Source organism: Raphanus sativus, chromosome 8 (genome assembly GCF_000801105.2).
Source record: "Raphanus sativus cultivar WK10039 chromosome 8, ASM80110v3, whole genome shotgun sequence".
Classification (NCBI taxonomy): Eukaryota; Viridiplantae; Streptophyta; class Magnoliopsida; order Brassicales; family Brassicaceae; genus Raphanus; species Raphanus sativus.
The window spans coordinates 25,107,513-25,129,412 of record NC_079518.1 but is presented as its reverse complement, the minus strand read 5'-3'; the positions used below and the strand labels follow the sequence as shown (position 1 = coordinate 25,129,412).

The window sequence follows — 21,900 nt, the reverse complement described above, 5'->3', positions numbered from 1 at the left end:
GCTAGCCTAAAGGTAACGTTAAAAGCACCCCCTCTCTCTCTCTCTCTCTCTAAAAGAGATAAACCTACTTCCTTCCTGCTTCAACAGCTCCCCCAGTTTCTCCTTATCCGCTTGCTTCTTCTCCGCTTCAATTATCTGTTAGTTTCTTTTTATCCATTTTAATCATTAGTTCCTCTGCGTTTTCACTGTCTCTGTTTATGCGTCTCTGTGCTGTTATGTTGGATAAGATTTTGCTCTAAGCTTTTTAAATTTCATTTCTATGAAGATTTTCTTCTATTATCTCTGGTTTTGATGTGAATTTTCATTTTTTTAGTTGTTTCTTGGTTAATTGTGATTATGTAGCCCATATATCGATGAAAGAGCTTTTTTTATATATCTTAAGAGATGTTATCTGATTGTTGGATTGTCTGTGTGTTTTGAAGTGAAAAAAATGGCATCAACTTTCACCCCAACGTCTTCCATTGGTTCCATGGTTGCTCCAAATGGGCACAAAGCGGATAAGAAGCTCATGAACAAGCTGTCTTCAAGCTCTTTCGGGAGGAGGCAGAACGTGTTCCCCAGGCTCAGAAGATCCACTCCTGCTATTGTATGCGCAGCCAAGGAGTTGCATTTCAACAAAGACGGGACTACCATCAGGAAGCTTCAAGTCAGCATCTCTTTTTTCTTTTATTTACTTTCTTATGGAAAACTTGAAGCTAGTTAACAAGGTTTTTTTTCTTTATTTGTACTTATTGTACCAGGCTGGTGTCAACAAGCTTGCAGACCTAGTTGGTGTTACACTTGGACCTAAGGGGAGAAATGTTGTTCTTGAGAGCAAGTATGGATCACCTAGAATTGTTAATGATGGTGTCACTGTTGCTAGGGAGGTATGGAATCGTTTCCCTCTGAGAATGATTTTTGTTGACAAGACTCTTATAATTTTGAATTTTCTACTGTAGGTTGAACTGGAAGACCCGGTTGAGAACATTGGTGCTAAGCTTGTGAGGCAAGCAGCTGCCAAGACCAATGACTTGGCCGGTGATGGTACCACAACATCTGTGGTTCTTGCACAAGGTTTTATTGCTGAGGGTGTCAAGGTATGTATACCGTTTATTCTTTCAGCTCTCTTTGGTGAACCTCGAAAACAAATGTGGTCTTAGTCTTAATTTTTTATTATTATTCAGGTGGTGGCTGCTGGTGCAAACCCTGTATTGATCACTAGAGGCATTGAGAAGACAGCAAAGGCTTTGGTTGCCGAGCTCAAGAAAATGTCTAAGGAGGTTACAAAGAATCTCTTTCTTTGAATATGTGACGAGTCTTTAACTAAAGATTCTGAAAGTAGTCATGTCATGGCAGGTTGAAGACAGTGAGCTTGCAGATGTGGCAGCGGTTAGTGCTGGTAACAATGCCGAAATTGGAAGTATGATTGCTGAAGCAATGAGCAGAGTTGGCAGGAAGGGTGTGGTGACACTTGAGGAGGGTAAAAGTGCTGAGAACGCTCTCTACGTTGTGGAAGGAATGCAATTTGATCGCGGTTACGTCTCCCCTTACTTTGTGACAGACAGTGAGAAAATGTCAGTTGAGTTCGACAATTGCAAGGTAACTGTTTCTTGCTTCAGAGCTCACTCCATCATAATGTTACAGCTGTTAAATGCTCTCTCTCTCTCTCTCTCTAATGGATTTTATTGTGTTGCAGTTGCTTCTTGTTGACAAGAAGATTACCAATGCAAGGGATCTTGTTGGTGTTTTGGAGGATGCAATTAGAGGAGGATACCCGATTTTAATAATTGCAGAAGACATTGAGCAGGAGGCTTTAGCGACCCTTGTTGTTAACAAGCTTAGAGGCACACTGAAGATTGCAGCTCTCAAGGCTCCAGGATTTGGAGAGCGCAAGAGCCAATACCTTGACGATATTGCCATCCTCACTGGAGGTAAGTTCTGTGTACAATTTGAACCCTGTGTTTTTCGCACAATATTTGTGGTTTTAATCTTGTCCTGGCTTTCTTATCTGTGCTTGCAGCAACTGTGATTCGTGAGGAAGTTGGTCTTTCACTTGACAAAGCTGGAAAAGAGGTTCTTGGACATGCCGCAAAGGTGGTCCTCACTAAGGAGACTTCAACCATTGTGGGTGATGGGAGCACACAGGACGCAGTGCAAAAGCGTGTTACACAAATTAAGAACCTTATTGAGGTATTAACTTGTAGTAAGCTTATCTGATCTCTACTTCCCTTTTGTCGGTAGCGTACTGACAGTACTATGGTACTTGGTTTGTGCAGCAAGCAGAGCAAGATTATGAGAAGGAAAAACTGAATGAGAGAATTGCAAAGCTCTCTGGTGGAGTTGCTGTGATTCAGGTTAATTACAAATCCTCATTGGTATTATTTTGATATAACAAAAGAATATGAAGGAGATATATTAAGTAAAAGCTCTTATTTATTTGGTTAAAGGTCGGAGCACAAACGGAGACAGAACTCAAAGAGAAGAAACTGAGAGTTGAAGATGCTCTTAATGCTACAAAGGTGATTTGTTTGTTTTTCAAAATCGTGTTTGTGTACTGGTGAACTATACTGATCAGGATTTGTATTCTTCAGGCTGCTGTTGAGGAAGGTATTGTAGTTGGTGGTGGCTGTACTCTGCTTCGTCTTGCTTCCAAGGTGGATGCCATTAAAGCCGGTCTTGACAATGATGAAGAAAAGGTAAGTTGATTCAAGCATTCAGTTTCTATTTCCTCAACCTTCAGGTCTCTTAACTTCTCTGCATTCCCTTGCTTCAGGTTGGAGCGGATATCGTGAAAAGAGCACTGAGTTACCCTCTGAAACTGATTGCCAAGAACGCTGGAGTCAATGGAAGCGTAGTTAGCGAGAAGGTAGTTTAATAGAACCTCCGCACACTTTGTGTGCTCTTGATTTAAATCAGATGCTTGAAGAGCTGTCTTTTATTCACTGGCAGGTGCTTTCTAACGATAATGTGAAGTACGGTTACAATGCTGCAACCGGCAAGTACGAGGATCTAATGGCTGCAGGAATCATCGATCCAACTAAGGTGAGTTTTTTTAGCGTACATAAACTTTCTTCGCTTGCTATGTGGTCATCACAGGCAGATCAATGAACCTGAGTGTGCTTTATTTCGATATAGGTTGTGAGATGTTGCTTGGAACACGCAGCTTCGGTTGCAAAGACATTCTTGATGTCTGACTGTGTCGTTGTTGAGATCAAGGAGCCTGAGCCAGTTCCCGTAGGCAACCCAATGGACAACTCAGGTTTGTTAGGCATTCAGATAACATACTTTGAATCTTCAGTGAAGATCCACCAAAATATTCGTGTCTCATCACTGATTCTGTGTTACTTCTTTCTTGTTTCAGGTTATGGATACTGAGGTGATAGGGGAATAAAGTAACACTGCCAGAAACTTTGATTCCTTTTAGCTTTGTAATGGATGAGCAAGTGTAATGATTTTGAACAAGAGAATGTGCTTTGTACTGAAAATTTTGAACCGGTCATATGAATAAATCATGATTCCTTAGTATTAATTTTGAATGAATAGATGGTAACTTTTGAAAATTTTCTTCCATTTGATAAGAAAATCAATACAAATCAACTGGAAACATGGATACAATTCCTCTCAAGTATATATAGCCAAGAAGATACATAAACTTTAAGTATTGTACTATCATTTCTTGTTAAAGCCAAACTAAACAAGGACTTGATGGCGTTAATGGCATTCTCATTGATAACAGATTCATCAAACTGACGACACAAAGCCAGAGAGCTTGGGAATGTAAACAAACCATAACGCTTCTCCATCTGCTTCAGGCCAAATCTCTGTCCCAAACACTGCACTACACACTCAAACTCAACGTCCTATAGTTACAGAACAGTTTGGTTGAGTTATCAAACAAGGGTTTGGCTTGGTTTGTTGGGTTCTTGGCAAGTGAAGGGGGGAGAATACAGAGAAGCGTAACTGGTCGGAGCTAAAGGCATGGTTTGAGGTCAGAAACAAGCCAAAGAGACAAAGGGTTAGTTGGATTTTGCCATATGGAGACGTTGTGTGTGTTTGGATTACAAGTTTGCATGATTTTAGTGGCTATGATGACGTGTCATCTTGTAATGGTGCAGTGAGCTTGATCCTTTTGTCTTTCCCTATACATAGAATTCGCAGCTTCCCTTCCACTTGGATCCGTTTATAATTTACATACCATTCTTGCAAGAAGACAAACACAACACTACAGAAGCCAAGTTGTCATGTAGCATTTGATTAACATAGTTCATGTTAAACTCATATGCATAAGTAGGTATCGATGTACATAGCGATTGCTAAATTTGCAACATACTCCATTAAGAATGGTTTTGAAGAAACGAATGAGGTTAACAGATCTATAATACTCTCTATTTAGCAGCATTTTCTAGACAAGAAGAAAAGAATGCTTCAGTTCAGTATGTACACAAATGCAGATTCTCTCTGTATATGGCTGGAGCCACTAGCTTTGTCCTTTGTCCTTTGCCTTTGGATCCTCCACTAAAACTAAAATGGACAGATCACAGGATAACACAAACACAATTTTTCTCCTCATCAGAGTCAATATCATCATCTCCACTGCAAGAAAATGAGACACTCACATCAACTACAAAAAGAGTGAAGAATCTGATTCCATCAGAAAGAAAACCAAACTAATTGTCCATATATATATATATATTTAGAATCTCATCTGTCAACACATAAATGGAAAACAAACAGAAGACCACCGACCTTGGTTCAAATTCTCGAACCTCAGCAAGCTCTTTTATCCCCGCCACATCCACCCATTGTACCTTCTTCTTAACCTTGTCAGCTTCTGTTGAATTCGAATCCACCTTTCTGAGACTGCTTCTCAGGGTGAGAGTACGACAAACCTTTGTGTCCACTTCTTCTGGTTCATCATTCCTATGACCATCCACATGATCAACAACAGCCTCTTCATGACCATCATCATCATCATCATTGCTGGCTGAAAAAAAAAGAGTTTTAAAAAGACTTGTAAGGGGGTATATTCTCCAACTTGAGGGAACTTGCCGTGTATATCTAAAAGAAAAGGCTTACATATAAACAGATTAAAAAGAAAGGGCAAGTGGGATCTTACAAAGCAAAACAGTCATCAAAACATGAAAGGGGTCTTTGAAACAGTTGATCATCAATGGAGAAATTTTCTTACACCTCTTTCTCCCAGTTTAGCCCCATTTGGTCTGTGGAACAATAAAGCTACAAACTTTTTGAGCACAGAATCTCCTTGTTTAATTAACTGTAAGAAAGCGAGAGAGAGAGAAATAAACACAGAAAAAGGGGTTTCAGACAAAACCCACCCACAATATGTATAATTGATGATAAAACCTCTTTAAGAGGATTGAATAAGCATAAATATCAACTGACTCATGAGGAAACGGACAAAGACAAAGCAATGGTAATGACAATAACCGAAGGAGAAAGAAGGTAAAGATTCTCTTTGATAAGGAACAAAAAAAGCAAAGATTGAGGAAATGTGAAAAGGCAGATACGTTTCTGATTTCAGAGGGGACAGAGAAAGAATGCTACCAAATTATAAAAAGGGCCTTTAAATTGATTTTATTTTATTTCCCTGAGAATAAGGAAGAAGAAAGATAAGGTTGTGGACTTGTACTAGTGTTGTTAATATTCTCACTTTATTATCTGGGAAGTTTGTTAATTACGGTTTGACCAAGAACCAACCAAACTGTCACCGTACACACTGGACTAATTAAGAGGTTAGCTTATTGATTGCCTCCAAAAAGGAAAAGGCTTTGTGAATAATTGTCTTTTCAGGTGTAAACTTATTCCAAATTGTTCATTTCTATCAATATATTATAAGAAAAGAAACTAAAAAAAAGTCCACGAGTACTTATTGTTTTTATAATTATTGGGCCGTTAATATGGCTGGTGCCCATTGGAGATGATGAAAGGTTTTTCTTCTTCTAAAATTCGGAGTGTTGCTTTTGTGAGGACTTGGTCCATGCAATCGTTGATGTATTATTATGTATCTATAGTTACAGTATTTATGAACCTAAATGTGTTTTCCCTTCATGGCATTTCATCTCAGAAGTCAACTTGGGAGTTCGTTTGCGAAAGCAGAATCAAAACACCACATGGTTTACTACAGTAGTCACACGTACAACAACATCGAGTAAACCAATGAAAATCAAAGACAAATCCAGTAAAGAACCAATCATCTCCAGTACCTTTGGTGACTCATGAGAAGATCAATCATGAAACAAATTGCAGTCAAACCAATCATCTCCGACCCTATGGGATGCAACCATGTTCGCCTGGCTGGACAAAAGAGGATGAAAGGAACCAAAAAGCCAGAATCTTTTGAAACACTCTGTTTTATCTAACAGTTGAGTTGTCTGAAACTCACTTGCAGACCCAACAAAAGAAGACACAAGGCATTGTAAACACATGATAAGATTGGTCTAAAGATATACTATTAACTAAGCAAGTTTGCAAATGTCTTCATACTCAATGGACTTGATGATTCTTCCTTCATAGACACCCTTCTCAATCTGCACTTTAGCACAAAACTTCTCCGTATCCACACCCAACAACCTAGCATTTGAACCACGATACGCCCCATTCACAATCTTCACCAACCCTCCAATCTGTGGAATCACAGTCTCAAGCTCCTCCTGGTCAACTCGCAACACATGCTTCGAATCAATCATCTCAATCTCCCCGACATAGTTATCAACCACTTTCCTCACAACACCCTTCTGCTTATAATACCCTTTATCCGCCAGAGCTTTACTCATCACCTTCACAACAATCCCTTGGAACAGCCAGTAAGGTTTACGATTCATCCTCTCCTTCTTCCTCTCTTCCTCCTTCATCAACTCATCCAAAGCCGACCTCCTCTCCTTTTCCAAGTCTCCACCTTTTCTCCTCTTCTTCCCCTCCTCCTCCTCTCTCTCATTCTCTTCCTCCTCAAACACACGTTTCGAGCTCGAGCTGGAGCTCTCAACAACCTGCTTAACACCAAGTGAAAACCCAACCTTAACACCACTCTTCAACCCCAAGTCTTCACCTTTCTTCTTCTCCTCCTCCTCACCATCATCTTTACCACTACTACCTTCACCACCTTCCTTAGCTCTCTCAATCTGTTTCAGAATCTCCCTCTCCTTCTTCTCCTCCTCAGCCAAATCACTCTTCACCCTCTTATTCTTCAACCTCTCTTTAAAAACAGTATCCGAATCTCTATCGATATAAGTAATAAACCAACCTTTAGGCGTTTCATCCACCTTACACTTCCCCGTCTTCCCCAAATACTTGATAAACTCCGTCAACGTGGCCCACTGAGTCGAGTTCATATGCACGTGGTGCCTGTCGTTGATGTACTCGTTGTAAACCACGGTGGCGGCGATGCGGGAGAAACGGTGGCTCCGACGCATGAGATCGAGGAAGGTCTTCTCGAACTCCTCGGAGTAGCCCTGGAGGACGCGGTTGGGGTTGTGGCCGAAGACCTGCATCTGGCGCTGGTGAGACTCGCTCATGCAGTGGCACTTGAACCCGTTCTCGTCGCGGCACTGTTTCTGGCACATCTGGCAGTACCACCGGAGCTTCTGCAGCCCTTTCGCTTTCATGCGATTCGCGATCGCCTTCGGGGTTAGGAAGTCGTTCTTGCCCATCGTTTTTCGAATTGACGAGAATTAGGGTTCTTTTGGGGATTGAGACGTGAAGGAGAGAGGATTCGCAGAGAATCGGTTTTGTCTTTCTTCCTCGATGTGTAGAAGAGATCGATCGGTTGGTTGATTTTTTTGTAAAGGTCGGTGACTAGCGAAACTCGCTAACGGGCCTATAATATGTAGTTAGAGGGCCTAATTAGAACCATATGTGGTTCGCTTTCATCTATTATAGGGATGGCAATCAAAGACCTGGACCGCGGGCCTGACCCGTAAAAGCTTGCTGTAAGGTGAGATTGGGTCTCCATTTGATAAGTCCGTAAAATTGCAGGCCTCGCGGAACAGGCTCAAAGCAGGACGGGTTCAAAGCGGGATGGGCTCAAAGTAGGACGGGCCGAAAGCGGGATGGGTTAAACCGCAGGATTTTGAAGATCCGCAATCCTAAGTCTCCATTTCTGTTTTCACCTGAGAGAGAGAGAGAGAGAGAGAGAGAGAGAGAGAGAGAGAGAGAGAGAAAGATTAGACATTATGGAGCTCCGTTGATGGTGCTTTCAGGATCGATGATGCTTCCCGTCTCCCAAGCACCTCTGATCTGCACCGGTGGAGCTTCTTCAAGCCATCATAAATGATAATAAAAATATTTGTTTTGTATAGGCTTAATGTATTGATCTTGTAAGAGTATGCTCGATCATGTGCAAGTTGAAACTCAATTCTTGTCTATGTTTGTTTGTGCATGTAGAAACAAGCAATGTAATATTCGATATCCCGCGGAACGGCCCGCGATAACCTGCATATTTCGCGGTACGGGATTGGGCAGCTAGTTTGAGGACCACATCCCACACGGGACATGCTCGCCGTATACCGCCAGAAACCGAACCCGCAGCAGTTCGGGACGGGACGGGAGAGCCCAATTGCCATCTCTAATCTACTACATGTGGATGTGTATTCCTTCGAGGAAAAATGGCCTATTTGAAAGTCTTATGTTTTCCCTCGAAGATTTCTATTGTATTCACGTGTAATTATATAGTACATTTCATAGCATGATTATCCCAAAGACCCAAAATGGATCTCTTAATACTTTTTTAATAGTATTAGTAGTAAATGTGAGGTTAAGAGACATACTTTTTATTGTTGAAGATATCGCATTTCTTTTTTTTCTTCAAATTATATTCATTTAGCTTTCTAATTGATCTTTAAAATTTTTAAGTTCTTTCCTTCTAAAATGTTTTCCTTAAAAATATTTTTCCTAAGTTTTTGTATTTTCTTTATTACTGAAGCATAATTGCATAATTTGAATCTAATCAAACATGATATCATGTCACAATTTTTGATTGTTGGAGATACCATCACGTTTGTTTTGTTTTCACATTATGTTCACTATAATTTTCTAATTGATCTCCGATTTTTTCCAAGTTTTTCCTTCTAAAAAAGCTTTTAGTTTAAAACAATTTTCCAATGTTTTAATATCTTTCACTACAAAAGAATAATTGTATAATGTGAAACAAACCGAACATAGTATCATTTTTTATTTTCGGATCGTTATAGATCATATGTTGTGTTTATCTTCACATTATGTTTGATGTTTCTTCACATTATATTTGAATCATATTTACATAATGTGAAACTTCAAACATGATATCCTGCCATACTTTTGAATCGTTAGAAATATCACATTTGTTTTGTCTCGATCTAAAAGTTTTTGTTTAAAAACACTTTCCTAAGTTTTGTATGATTTGATTACGGAATCATAATTGCATAATGTGAAACTAGTCAAACACAATATTATGTCATATTTTTTTTATCGTTAAAGATATCACATTTGTTTTTGTTTTTTAATTATGTTCATTTAGCTTTCTCATTGATCTTCAAATTTTTCAAGTTTTTTGCTTCTAAAAGATTTATCTTAAAAACAGATTTCCTAAGTTTTTGTATGGTTTTGATTGCTAAAGCATAATTTCATAATATGAATATATCAAACATGATATCTGTCATAAGTTTTTATCATTGGAGATATCATCACACTAATTTTGTTTTTACATTATGTTCACGTTAATTTTCTAATTGATGTCCGAATTTTTTCGAAGTTCTTCCTTCTGAAAATCTTCTAATTTAAAATGATTTTTCTAAGTTTAAATATGTTTCACTAAGGAAGAATAATTTTGTAATGTGAGACTAATCAAACATAGTATCATGTTATAACTTTGGATAGTTGGAGATATTATGTTTGGTTTATCTTCACATTACGTTCGATTTTCTTAGTTGGTCTTCAATAACAAAGTGTTCTTGGAAATACAAGGTAATATATTGGAGAAAAAGTAAATCAATTTTTGAAACATATGTTATATTAACTAGGTATATTTTTTAGAATTATAGGTTAAAGCAATAAATTCAAATGTGAAATTACGATAACAAATTTTTAATATAGGTATTACTAAATTTCATTTCAAAAAACCAAAATGTATTTTTACAAAGTCAATAACCCAATTTTATGCAGTTGTCCAAATTATACATGTTTTACAAAACAAAGGATGAAGATAAATTAATTCAGTGGAAAAATACTCCTTCCCAAAAAACAACCAATTGAAACCAAATCCTTGCCTTGCCCTCTTCTTGTTTTTGGGTCTTTTTGCCTAAACCACGATGACCTAAACCATGACGACCATAACAACCTTGACATATCGCCATGATAACCTTGAGGAACTCGACTATCTCGACGACCTCATCCATCTTCCACATGACCTCAACTTGCTTTGACGACCTTAACCACCTTGCCACGACAACCTCGGCCAGCTCGACAATCTTGAACAGCTTGAGTACTTCATTGATCTTGATTACCTTGACGACCTTAATTCTCTCTACTATCTCGCTAACCTTGACGATCTTGATAACCTCACCACGTTGACCTCAGGTACCTCGTTTTGATCATCTCATTTCGCACATCGATGAACAATCATATGTCTGCATCCTGGTTGACCAGAGTTCCTTCATTTCTTTTATCAAAAGCTATAGAAAAACATCGAAGGACCGCTTAGGATGCTTAGGCCAATGAATCAAAATACTCATGAAAATAATTTTTTTTCCATACACATATCTTGTGGAAGATTGTATGGGGTCGAGATGACTGGCCAAAGCGAGTATTGTCTTCCAGACATTGCAAAAAGACTAAATCCATATGTGCACAGATAAACATTGCTAATGTTGCATGCAAAATTAGGGTGTACTGTATTCAAGTGTTTCCACGTTTTTGCATTTGAGGGATAATTGATCTCGCCTTCCTTTTGAGTATGTTTTGCACGTCATCTCATCACCGCTGCAGTCTTTTCAGATTGATATAATCTCTTCAGTCTATCAGTAATAGGTAAGTACCACATCCTTTGGTACGGTACCCTATTCCGTCAACGTCCTTGAGGTTTATATCTTGGATTCTTGCAAAATCGACACTCCAACAATTCCGCATCTTTCCTCCAGTAGATTTTACAGTTGTCTATACACACATCTATCATCTCCGAAGGTAAGCCAAGACTGAACCAGTTTCTGAATCCCATAATAAGATTCAGCAGACAAATTACTTTTTATACAACTCAGCCCTTGCATTCATACAAACTCATGTAAGTTATGATATGTTTTGATATTCATCATCCTAGCTGCTAATGATAATTTAGAAATATCTTCTCTACAACCTTCATAAATTGGCTGATTAGCTGTCTCTAGCATTTCATAAAACATTTTTCATCCAAGTTAGGTTCTTCTATATTTTTACTTTTGCAGCAACTAATGAGGTTGTTTCATGAAATGTATATGTAACAATATCATGCATCATATCATGATCTACCACCTCATCCTCCTAACGGTTACTACTTTTTTATAATGCAAATGACTCAGTTCTTCCCTATTACAAAAATCTTCAAATTGAGTACTACTATCTTCATTCATACTATCACCTCTCCATGGTGAAACCAAATGTAGTAATGTATTGGTATATTCTACATTTACTAAATGTTTCCAAACAGTTTCACTACGAGCAAACTTGGTATTCTTGCACTTACGACAGGGACATAACATTTTAACCGTTCCTGCGTGAGAGGTGTATTTCAGGCCTAATACATGAATATCTCTGGCCCGTTTAGAAATTCGTTTGTCACTATTCCCACAGAATCTTTATGTGCATACATCCAACTCCGGAGCTTATATATATTGCCACCATGAGACATTATTTTTATCGTTTTTTGTTCTTTTGTGCATCTTTAGAATGAGAAAGAAGAATATATTTATAGGAAAATTTCGAATTTGGTATGTGGGATTTTTGCAACGAATTTACTACATCATAAAATTTACTACTACTTAACAATTACATTACCACCATTTTTACCAACTATACATACAAACATTAGTCATGTTTTCACCAACCTTCTATATTGATCTTACTTCAATCGTTAATTAGATACAAAGTTTTTGATGTAATTTAATTGTAATGTAACAACTACTTTACGACAACATGTAGAAGTCGTCGTAAATAAATTGTGGGTTGCCTACTTTACGACGATTGGTAATTTCGTCGTAATGTAGTTGTAAACTCGACGTAAAATTATGACCACGCTCGTAACGCGTAGTCGTTAAGACTACGTTATTTTGTAGTGATCATTTCAACAAACTATAAACGGTTTGATCTTTCACTCGAGAGAGTGAAAGTAAATAGACAGTCTCCAATGAGACACATCTATAAACACCGAACAGTACCGATCTCATGTCATTGCTAAGCCATGACTTCATTAGTAACAAGAATCTTTGCTTTCCATATTTTACTTTGACTATTAACCTTAGTTTGAATATTTGGTTGGAATCCCCCATTCAACAAACACCTAATTGGATTGTTAAGAAAAGAGAGCCTGATTAGATCTTTCAGAATAATAAAGTTGAAAATTTAAGAAGTAGGAAAAATACTTCTCATTTGAGACAGACAAATACTTATTATAAACTTATGTTCATTTGTCAAAAAATAATTATTTAACAAATACCTACTAAAAATAGGAAAACGATTTTATTTTGCATATGGAAAATATATTATCAAAACATGATAACTATAAAATTTAAACATAAAAATAATACTACTTTAAAACTGACACCTTTTTGCATTTAAATATAATCTTTTACATTCACTATTTCTAGGCCACTTTAGTGTTAGATATTTATTATGTTGTTTAACATTATCTTTTAAAAAGAAAGATTATATATAAAAGATATTTTTGTTTTGAAATTTATAAATGTTCTTGATTTAGATAGGTTATTTGGAAATATATAAAGAAAACAGTAAATTTAAATAAAATATATTTTAATAATGACAATTACATATATTTAGTTTATTAAGGGTAACCATCGTAATAATTAACATGAACGTGACATGTAGGAAAATGACTTTTTAAATAATATTATAGAGATTGGAAGAACCATATCATTGGTTTCTAAGCTAGTATTTTACCATTAATAAATATATAATAACTGTAAAATGATTTTTCGAAAAAATATTAGAAAAACATACTAGAATAATATTATTTTGTTGTTAAGAAACTCATTTTCAGAATCAAAATGCTGAAGTTGTTTCTCCTTGTTTTTAATAACATAATTAATCACCACTGAAAAGAAAGTGCTAAATTGCTCTTAGTGCTGGAAAGGCAAATAATATTGAACCGGTTCTGATGTGGCTGCATAGGATCAACCCTCATGTGGCGCTGGATTCGACTCGACCTCATGTGGATACATCTCTGCCATTTCATAATAATAAGATCTTAACCACTCTATGTCCTAACCATTTTTACAGTGCAGACAGCAGACATTGTATGGAATGCAATCACATTCTCATGGGACACAAAATTGAATCATCAATTCACAACATTGTTACCTCCAATTTAACGAAGCAACAAGAGCACGAGAGGCGAAGGCTTCAACCCCAGAACTTTCACTCTGAGAGCAAGTTATCACGTCAACAACAGGTAATGTTTCACATTTACATATGGTTCAATCTGGTAAAAGCGAACCAATTAAAGCTTAACCGACCCGAAATAGAAAAAATAGTTTGGATTTCGTGATACCGAATGAATGTCATTTTTAAAAAACTACAGTATATAGATATGATTTGCCTCGGTAAACAAACCGATCAAACCGAATAAACTGACCAATTAAAATATAGAAATATAATTATATGTAAACTATATAAGATAATTACGAATATACACATTTTTTATTGATATGATCTTCATATTTAAAATGTTGATTTTACTAATTTAATATTTTATTTTATGTTAAAAGTTATGGTTCATTTTTATTAAATTAAGTAAAACATAAAATTTACCTTTTTGTTGAAAGATATGTGTGCTAATGTTTAGTTATTGATAATATTATGGATCACTAATTTGTTATTATTTTTATTCTATAAAATTTATTATAATTATTAATTTAATATGTTTACTAATTATTTTAAATAGTAAAAAAAGAAAAAAAGAAAAACAGGTTTTTTGAAAACCGAAATATCTTCATGTTATTTAAAACTGATATCTAATTATATAAATTAAAATTCATAAATACTTTGAAAGATAAATAAATTTATGGTTTTCGGTATAAAACCGAATAAATCGGAAACCGATGGTATATAAACCAAACAAAACTAAATTAAATATGGTTTTAATATGGCTATTTTGATAAACTGAAATACCGAAAAACAAATAAAACCAAACCGAACCAGTACTGAATTGAACACCCTTATGATTTACATGAACCTTAAGTTCATGTAATATTTCTTGCATATGTAAAATACATAATTAAAAACTTTACAGCTATAAAATTCAAATAAAAAAAGATTACTTAAAATTAACAAATTTTGAAATTTAAAAAAATATATATATTTTACATTTACTATTTTGTGGATCAATTTAGTTGTTAAAATATTGAACGAGAAAGCTCGATGTTGATGATCTCACTTAGAAAATTTCTATTGTAAAATATTTTCTGGAAAATTTCAGAATAAAATTTTCAAAAAAAAAAATGGAAAGAGAACCAAGTTCTTATTTAACAAGCAGTCAAGCACTTGGAGCAACCATATCATTGGTTTCTAAGCTCATATTTTCCATTAATAAAATATAAAAATTGTAAAATAAATTTTCAGAAAGAAATATATAATGAAAACATACTAGAGTAAATATTATTTGTGGTCAGGAAATTCATTTTCAGAATCAAAATGCTGAAGTTGCTTATCCTAGTTTTTAATAGCATAATTAACCAACATTTTATAAAAAAATGCTGAGTTGCTCTTAGTGCTGGAAAGGCTAATAATATTGAACCCGTTCTGGTGTAGCTGCATGTGATCAACCATGAACTTTGGAATCGGTCTCTTTATCCCACTCGATTGGTTCACTTGCCTTGGTCACTGTCGACGCATCCAAAATTTCCTCAGTGGTGATCGCTGAATTCGACTCGACCTCATGTGGATACATCTCTGCATCCCCACAGTAATCCTAGTCCATTTCATAGCAATAAGATTTTGTCACATCAGCATCTGTAATGTAAAATTGTAGATTCATACAGATAAATAATTTCATGGCTTCGCCGATACTTACTAGATTTGCATGCATTTTCCTCACAAAATCTTTGAACATATCGTAGTTTGTTTTAAATAAATTTTCGGACAATCGCAGGCACATGAAACTGTGCACTTTGAATTTGGGTTTTCCCTTCGGGTTAGAACCTTTTGGCCTGGCATTAAGAAGAACCTGATTGTAACCATCCGCATCATTAATCTCCCATGTGTTTGCACCAATCACTTCTATGCCTTTTTTCCACGCTCTGCTCAATACCTTATAATAACGAGACGCCAAACAAAACAGAAACGAACTTTAACCTCTAGAAGAAGAAAAAAAAACATACGATTAGATATTTAAACTCATTTTGTGAACAGTTATTTAAATTCATTTTGGTAGATTTACTTACCGCTTTAACAAGTTTTTCGGGAGAAGAGAAGGGTTCCTTTGAAATGTGGTTTATAGCTTTCATCTCAAGACAACTAAAGCTGAGAACGCAGTTGCGTTTGTATAGCATCCGGGCGATCGGACTGTAACCATCTCTGTTATCTCTTTCTCCTTCTCCTTCTCCTTCTCCTTCTCCTTCTCCTTCTCCTTCTCCTTCTCCTTCTCCTTCTCCTTCTTCTTCTTTTTTTTTTTTTTTATTATCAAGGTTGTAATATCCGGCAGTTAGTTCTGCGGCGTGGCTGTGATGGTTGTAAAACCAGTGAACTCCTGAAACCTATATATGGAATTAACAGACCAAGACTATGATGGCAGAAAAAGAAAACACTATGTGGTATATATGTCATTCGTACAAGTCTTTGATATTGGTGTTTCTGTAGTACCTTGGCAACCAAGTCAATTTTGAGGCCGTTGAAGATCTTGTTGGCTTCTCTTAGGACCTGATCGCCATGGAGGATGAGTTTGTTGGAGTACCATTCCAAGAAGAACTTCCCCGTCTCCGTGGTGTATGTCCCATTCTTCTTGAAAAATTTAGTTTTTCCTGGCTTGCTGTTGTAGTTTCCAAATTCTTTTTCGTCTGAAAGATCCACTTTCTGTTTTTGTTTATCGTTGGCATTATCCTCATAATCTTCCTTCAAGTATTTGTCGTAACACTGGTATTTGTTGACATGAATAAGAGATAAACTAGAGATTGGAAGTGTTGAGATAAAAAGAAATAAAGAGAACACATATTCTCTCTCTCTCTCTCTCTCTCCCCAAGTTCGTCATTCTCCAGTCAGTATACCTCTTCTAAATCTCTCATTCTCACAGTATTAATATCAATTTCTAGTTAGATTTGGGTAAGGGCGCCATAATATGGAACAGTATCTATATTATATATTAATGAACCTGAAATTCTCCGATGCCGGAAGTTTTCCACTCTTGTTGTGTTTCTCCTCCTTTTTTCCTTTCTTCTTTTGGAAAGGAAGGGTAACAAAGTTCTCCATTGGGTCCAAGGCCGACTTCGATGGCCACTATCACACCGTCTTCTAGAAACTCTATCATGTTATCTTTGAAGCTACTCATGAAGTCACTGTATACCTGATGGTGAGATTATGCATTATGACGTGAAAGTTAGCAAGGAATGTTGTAATGTGTATAATGTCCATCCAGACTAAAAAATCAAGGCTAGTTTTGGGTTGTTGGTCTAAGATCATCTCTAATATTTTATTCTATTTTTCTTTTAAAATTGAGTAAAAACATGTGAATGTGTTATTCTATTTTTTTCTTTTAGTAAATTTATAATCCAGATAAGTTTTATTTCAACCATAAGCTCTTTTTAAAGTAAAAATAGATGATATGCAAAAATAATTTGTTACTCTTTTATTTAGAGTAATGATTTTACTTTATTATAAAGAAAAAATTGCAGCTGTATTTACTAAACTATATTTTCAGAAAAAAAAGTAAAGTGGAGTTGAAAATGTTCTAGATCTCAACATTAATTTTAAGGAATCTATCTATATAGATAAAGTAGACCTTTCTCTCTTTTTATGACATGTGAAATGAGATTTTGTTGACATGTGTCTTCACGTATTCATTTTTATATTTTAAGTCTTTTTTTGGTCCAACACTTTATAATTGTCCATTTTTCTATGGATTGACCCCAAAATTTCTAATCGTGATTTTAATCGTGATTTTAATCCCTAATACACACAAATGACTTCTATACACAACTCATCATATCTAATCCTTCTCATACTAACTATCATCATATGAAATTTGATAATCTATTTTATTGGTCGCTAAAATTATAGATGAATAAAGAAATAAATAATATAATATAAATGTATTTTAAATATTTAATACTCACAACTAAAAATAGCATAAATTTTTGCGATTTTATTATTTTTACTATTTTACTATTTTATTTACAAATTATATATTTATTTTACGATTAAAAATTAGAAAATAATCAAATTAAGAAGAAGAAATTAAAGCAAAACATAAATCTAAACCTAAACCCTCCACAATTATAGAGAAAAATAAAATTTCATAGTAGCACTAATTCAATAAATGTTTGGAGACGAAAGGTGATCAAAAACAAAGACTAATTTACCTCAACTTATCTACCATATAGTGTACTGGCCAGAATAAATATAGATCAGAAAAGAGTAAAAAAAATAAAATGTGAGATAAATAAATCCTCCGAACACAAAAGAGCACGATCAAGAACTAAAAAAAAGAACTAAGAAAGTGGGTCAAAGGAAGAATAATTACCGGCCGGAGGGTCAATGTCACCAGAAAACATGAAGACACAAGTCTAAAGCACCGGAAGCACAACTATTAGCTAAGAAGTAAGAAGCACCTTATAAACTAAACAAGCACAAAATACACATGCCAATGAAGAACCACAAAGTTTGGGATAGAAGGGACCGAAATTCCTAGAGACTAAGTCTGCACACATATACTGAGGGAAACAAAGAAAGAAGAAAAAAATCAGGGAGAGAGAATATTGAAACCACCGAAAAACTGGAGTTCAAGCTTGAGACCCAAAATAATTTTCCAAACCCACGAAAAATATATGGAGGAAAATATTACCTAAACCTAAGTGGCAAACCTGGCTAAAGAGAGAACCACAGAAACGCGAGCAGCAATGAAAACTGCAACGAGATTAAAGAATAAAGAGAGAAGGGAAGATGAAAAGAAATCAGAAAATTTTGGAGCTGTCCTTGAGATATGAAAGAAAGTATAGAAGTCAGATCACAAAAATCCAGATCTTGAAAACCAAGATGACATGGACTATAAACGGCAAGCCAACGATGAAGAAAACAACATCAAAGACGACTTAACTTCAACCCAACCCAAGAAGATATAGTCCCTAACATCAGTTGAAATCTTAAGGAGGTGAGAAACACCGCACACAGAAAAGTAAACGAAATACACAGATGGTAACGACTCAATGTCAAAATATGGAGAGAATGCAAAAAAAAATATCTTAAAAGTGTTAAAAATTAAAAAAAAAATACAATTTGACGCTGAAACCTTAATCTTATAATCAAAACATACTATAATGTAGAGTTATTTAAATTTAATATGATTCGGATGTTAACTCCACCATTAACAAGTACTATTATACAAACAACAACACATTATTAGATTATTACATTACACTATAAAAAGACCAAATAATAATTTTAACAAATAAAAACGACCAAATAACTACATCATATAGAAATCGTATTTAACATCAATGAAACATATTCCGCGTGAAGCGCGGATACGCTCCTAGTAAAAAATAAAAGAGAAAGAAGTTTTGGCTGCTATATATCAACATTAATATTAGTGTAGTAGTTCTAATTAAAATTGAGCCGTGTAGTTGGCTATGTATTATTAGTAGCTAGATGCCACCAATCCATTCAAAACAGCTCTAGTTACCTTTATCGCAGTACGTTTTTTACCATTTCCATCATCGAAGAGGGGTTTATTATCGACCCCAAGACTGAGGCAGCCCTCGTCTGGAAAGCCATTGCGGTCGGTGTAATAGATATCGGGATTGGCTTTGCCATATTGGACTATCCAGTTCGGGAGACCTATGGTTTTTCCGTTTTCGCTGCTCTTGTGAAAAGACATTATGACATGGATTTTGAGTTCCAAACTCATGATCATCTTGAACAGCTCTTTGTAACCCTCCCACTTATATTTCTTGGGGTCTTCGGACTCGACGATCCCCCACCACACATCGACCATCACACCGTCGATGCAAGCCTCCTCCTTGAGTCTCTTCAGTCTCTTTTTTGTTTCTTCCAATTCCGCGTTTTTGTTATCTTCAGCCACTATTCCAAACTGCATTCACATCACAATACAATCGAGTTAGCTGCATTATATATGGAATAGGTTGCTCCAACGATACATGAAGTAAAATAACAAAGCTATTTTTTTTTCCTTTTCCATAAAGAGATATTAGCTAAAGCACGTGTGTGTGTGTAATTAAATACTTACAATAGGAAGCACAATGTAGACAGGAACGTAGTTGAGAAGAAGCTTTTCCTTGCGATTAATTTCGTCCTTTATTTTTTCAAAATCAGGAAAAGAACAAAGTTCAGACATTTTTCTCTGTATATTTTTGTTTTGTTTTTTCTTCGTAAGTCTCGCATCAATCTCACGAGGAAGATCTAAAACAATAGGAGGACAGAAATTAAACTGATAAGCGATAATTATCCACACCAAAAAACACTAAGCAATAATGGAGAGCATATGGCCATATATACGTCTTTAATTATTTACACGGTCGAAGTCAACTCTAAGATTATCGTATCTTGATTAAGAAATTAATTAATGGCTTTCATAATTTAAACCTAGTATAATGAATTTTATTTAATTTTCAACTAGACTTTGATCTAAATGAAAGGTTACATATTAAATAATCTACATCTTATTGTTATATATTGTGTAAGTTTATAATCTTATTGGTTAAGTATCTTACTCATATTATTCATATATAACGATTTGTTTAATATACTTTACTTTGTTATTGGTTATTATTATTATATACTTATGTATTTTCGAGTTCGTACAATATAAATTCATAACATGAAATAATCAATTAGAGAATTTTCTTCAGTTTTTTTTTTAAATCTACAATTTGCATACAATACGTTTCAAAATTTTATTTAGTTATACTGTAGAAAGAATTTTTGTTTAGGATAATTTATATTTTCATATTGTGTTAAAAATGTACTTTAACATCTACTATTTTAGTATATTACGAGTTATAAGTAAATGCATTGTTCAATTTAATCATTTAGCCCTATTATTTTAGAAGAGTTTATACATAGAGACTCTATCATATTACTTTGTATATTTTGTCGGTATATGATATTTTTGAATGTTATGATATTATTTTTTTATTAAATAAATCTTTCATAATATTATACTATGTTTGTTGTTACAATATTTTTGGGTTATGTTCAAAAATATACTTTTACATATATGATTTTATCTTTTGTAAAATTTGGAATATTATCATTTGAGTTTAAAATATTTATTTTAAAAATTGTATATTTAGTCAAAAGAGATTTGGAAAATTACGCAATTATTTTGAGATTAAAAATTATATGACTTTTGATTTTGTTACTAAACTAATGCATTATTATGTTATAGTTAAAATAAACATTAAATTTATAGTTAAAATGATTTCTTATTAGTATCTTTAATGAATTACAAAATTTTCAAATAGCATATTTTGTATGTAACACTTAAACTAAATATTAATTACACACTATTATATTTTGTATATAATCATTTTAGATAATATATTATTTTGATTTTCCAAATAAATAAATAGATTATATATAGTTGTAATTATTAAATTTTAAAATATTTTAAAATTTTTATTTAAAAAAATACTACATAATTTGAAAAATTTAATTCTTATAAACGGTGAATTATATTTTAATCATTTTATACGATGAATGATATTTTATTTATTTAAATGATTTTAAAAAATATATTAATTTACCAATTTACTATAGTTCATACTTATTGCATACATTACTTTTATTTTAATATAATATAGATTATAATTATAGAATGAGCAATTCTCTCAAATAGTTTTTAAAGTTTTTGTCGCCAAAAGATCCTTCAATGAGGAAAATGACCAAAAGAGTTTAGTTAAAGAGGCAAAAGATCATTTTACCAGTTGTTTTATAGATATAAGAATATAATGAAAAAGTAAATTTTTATAGTTCTCGAATTATATGTTTCAAATTTGATTTTTTTTTATAGGTTTTCGATTTTTTATTCCTGTTTTTCGAAATTGTTTTTGAAACTATTTTTAAATGAATTTTTTATTTTTTATTTGTTTTCTTTCAATTTTAAACCTTACCCCCAAAATCCACTCTTTAACTATAATCATAAGTCTAGATTATTCAATATTAGGTGTAAAAGTATATATTACCTTTTAATGAATCTTTTTCGGTCATTTTTTACGGTTTATTTTGGTGAAAAAAAACTAAAAGGGTTATCTTAGGAAATTGTTTCTCTAACAGAATTTATTAAAATAACATATAATTGTTTTTCTTATTATAATAAATTTTTATTTAAAATTAATTTACAATAATAATATATTACTAGTTACTAAATTAATCAAACCTCTTATTTTTAATTTAAAAAATAATAATTAATAAGATGTTTTCCAATTGTTTTTTTATTATTTAAAGTTAATTTAAATTTACGGTTAAAAATTGATTTATTATTAATACCCTTAGGGC

The 21,900-nt window shown here is 34.1% G+C and overlaps 4 protein-coding genes across 6 annotated transcripts; 1 reads left to right on the top strand and 3 right to left on the bottom strand.

Annotated features, from left to right (window-relative positions):
- LOC108835537 (ruBisCO large subunit-binding protein subunit beta, chloroplastic-like) lies at positions 1–3,508 on the top strand. The gene is made up of 15 exons (XM_056992709.1): positions 1–137; positions 423–646; positions 741–866; positions 939–1,076; positions 1,164–1,259; positions 1,336–1,578; positions 1,676–1,910; positions 2,000–2,169; positions 2,256–2,333; positions 2,427–2,498; positions 2,571–2,675; positions 2,753–2,845; positions 2,929–3,021; positions 3,115–3,238; positions 3,341–3,508. Exons 2-15 carry the CDS (start codon positions 431–433, stop codon positions 3,352–3,354), a joined length of 1,803 nt encoding a protein of 600 aa, XP_056848689.1. The 5' UTR covers positions 1–137; positions 423–430; the 3' UTR covers positions 3,355–3,508.
- Positions 3,509–4,202: 694 nt separating this feature from the next.
- Positions 4,203–5,591, bottom strand: LOC130494415 (uncharacterized). Of its 3 annotated transcripts, XM_056992711.1 has the most exons (4): positions 5,316–5,586; positions 5,096–5,198; positions 4,726–4,963; positions 4,203–4,572 (listed from the first exon to the last, which is right to left on the bottom strand). In XM_056992711.1, exons 2-4 carry the CDS (start codon positions 5,145–5,147, stop codon positions 4,515–4,517), a joined length of 348 nt encoding a protein of 115 aa, XP_056848691.1. In that variant the 5' UTR covers positions 5,148–5,198; positions 5,316–5,586; the 3' UTR covers positions 4,203–4,514. The 3 variants fall into 3 exon arrangements, with proteins under 3 accessions (XP_056848691.1, XP_056848693.1, XP_056848690.1); XM_056992713.1 differs by having other exon boundaries at positions 4,203–4,600; positions 5,096–5,591; XM_056992710.1 differs by having other exon boundaries at positions 5,096–5,585.
- A 472-nt stretch (positions 5,592–6,063) lies between these two features.
- On the bottom strand, positions 6,064–7,790 carry LOC130499241 (KIN17-like protein). The gene has a single exon (XM_056993301.1). The coding sequence runs from the start codon at positions 7,644–7,646 to the stop codon at positions 6,456–6,458; it is 1,191 nt and encodes a 396-aa protein (XP_056849281.1). The 5' UTR covers positions 7,647–7,790; the 3' UTR covers positions 6,064–6,455.
- A 7,060-nt stretch (positions 7,791–14,850) lies between these two features.
- Positions 14,851–19,887, bottom strand: LOC108820461 (beta-amylase 5-like). Its single transcript, XM_056991874.1, has 7 exons — positions 19,631–19,887; positions 19,067–19,474; positions 16,541–16,732; positions 16,036–16,305; positions 15,618–15,929; positions 15,248–15,484; positions 14,851–15,145 (listed from the first exon to the last, which is right to left on the bottom strand). Exons 1-7 carry the CDS (start codon positions 19,736–19,738, stop codon positions 14,996–14,998), a joined length of 1,677 nt encoding a protein of 558 aa, XP_056847854.1. The 5' UTR covers positions 19,739–19,887; the 3' UTR covers positions 14,851–14,995.
- Between the last annotated feature and the right edge of the window lie 2,013 nt (positions 19,888–21,900).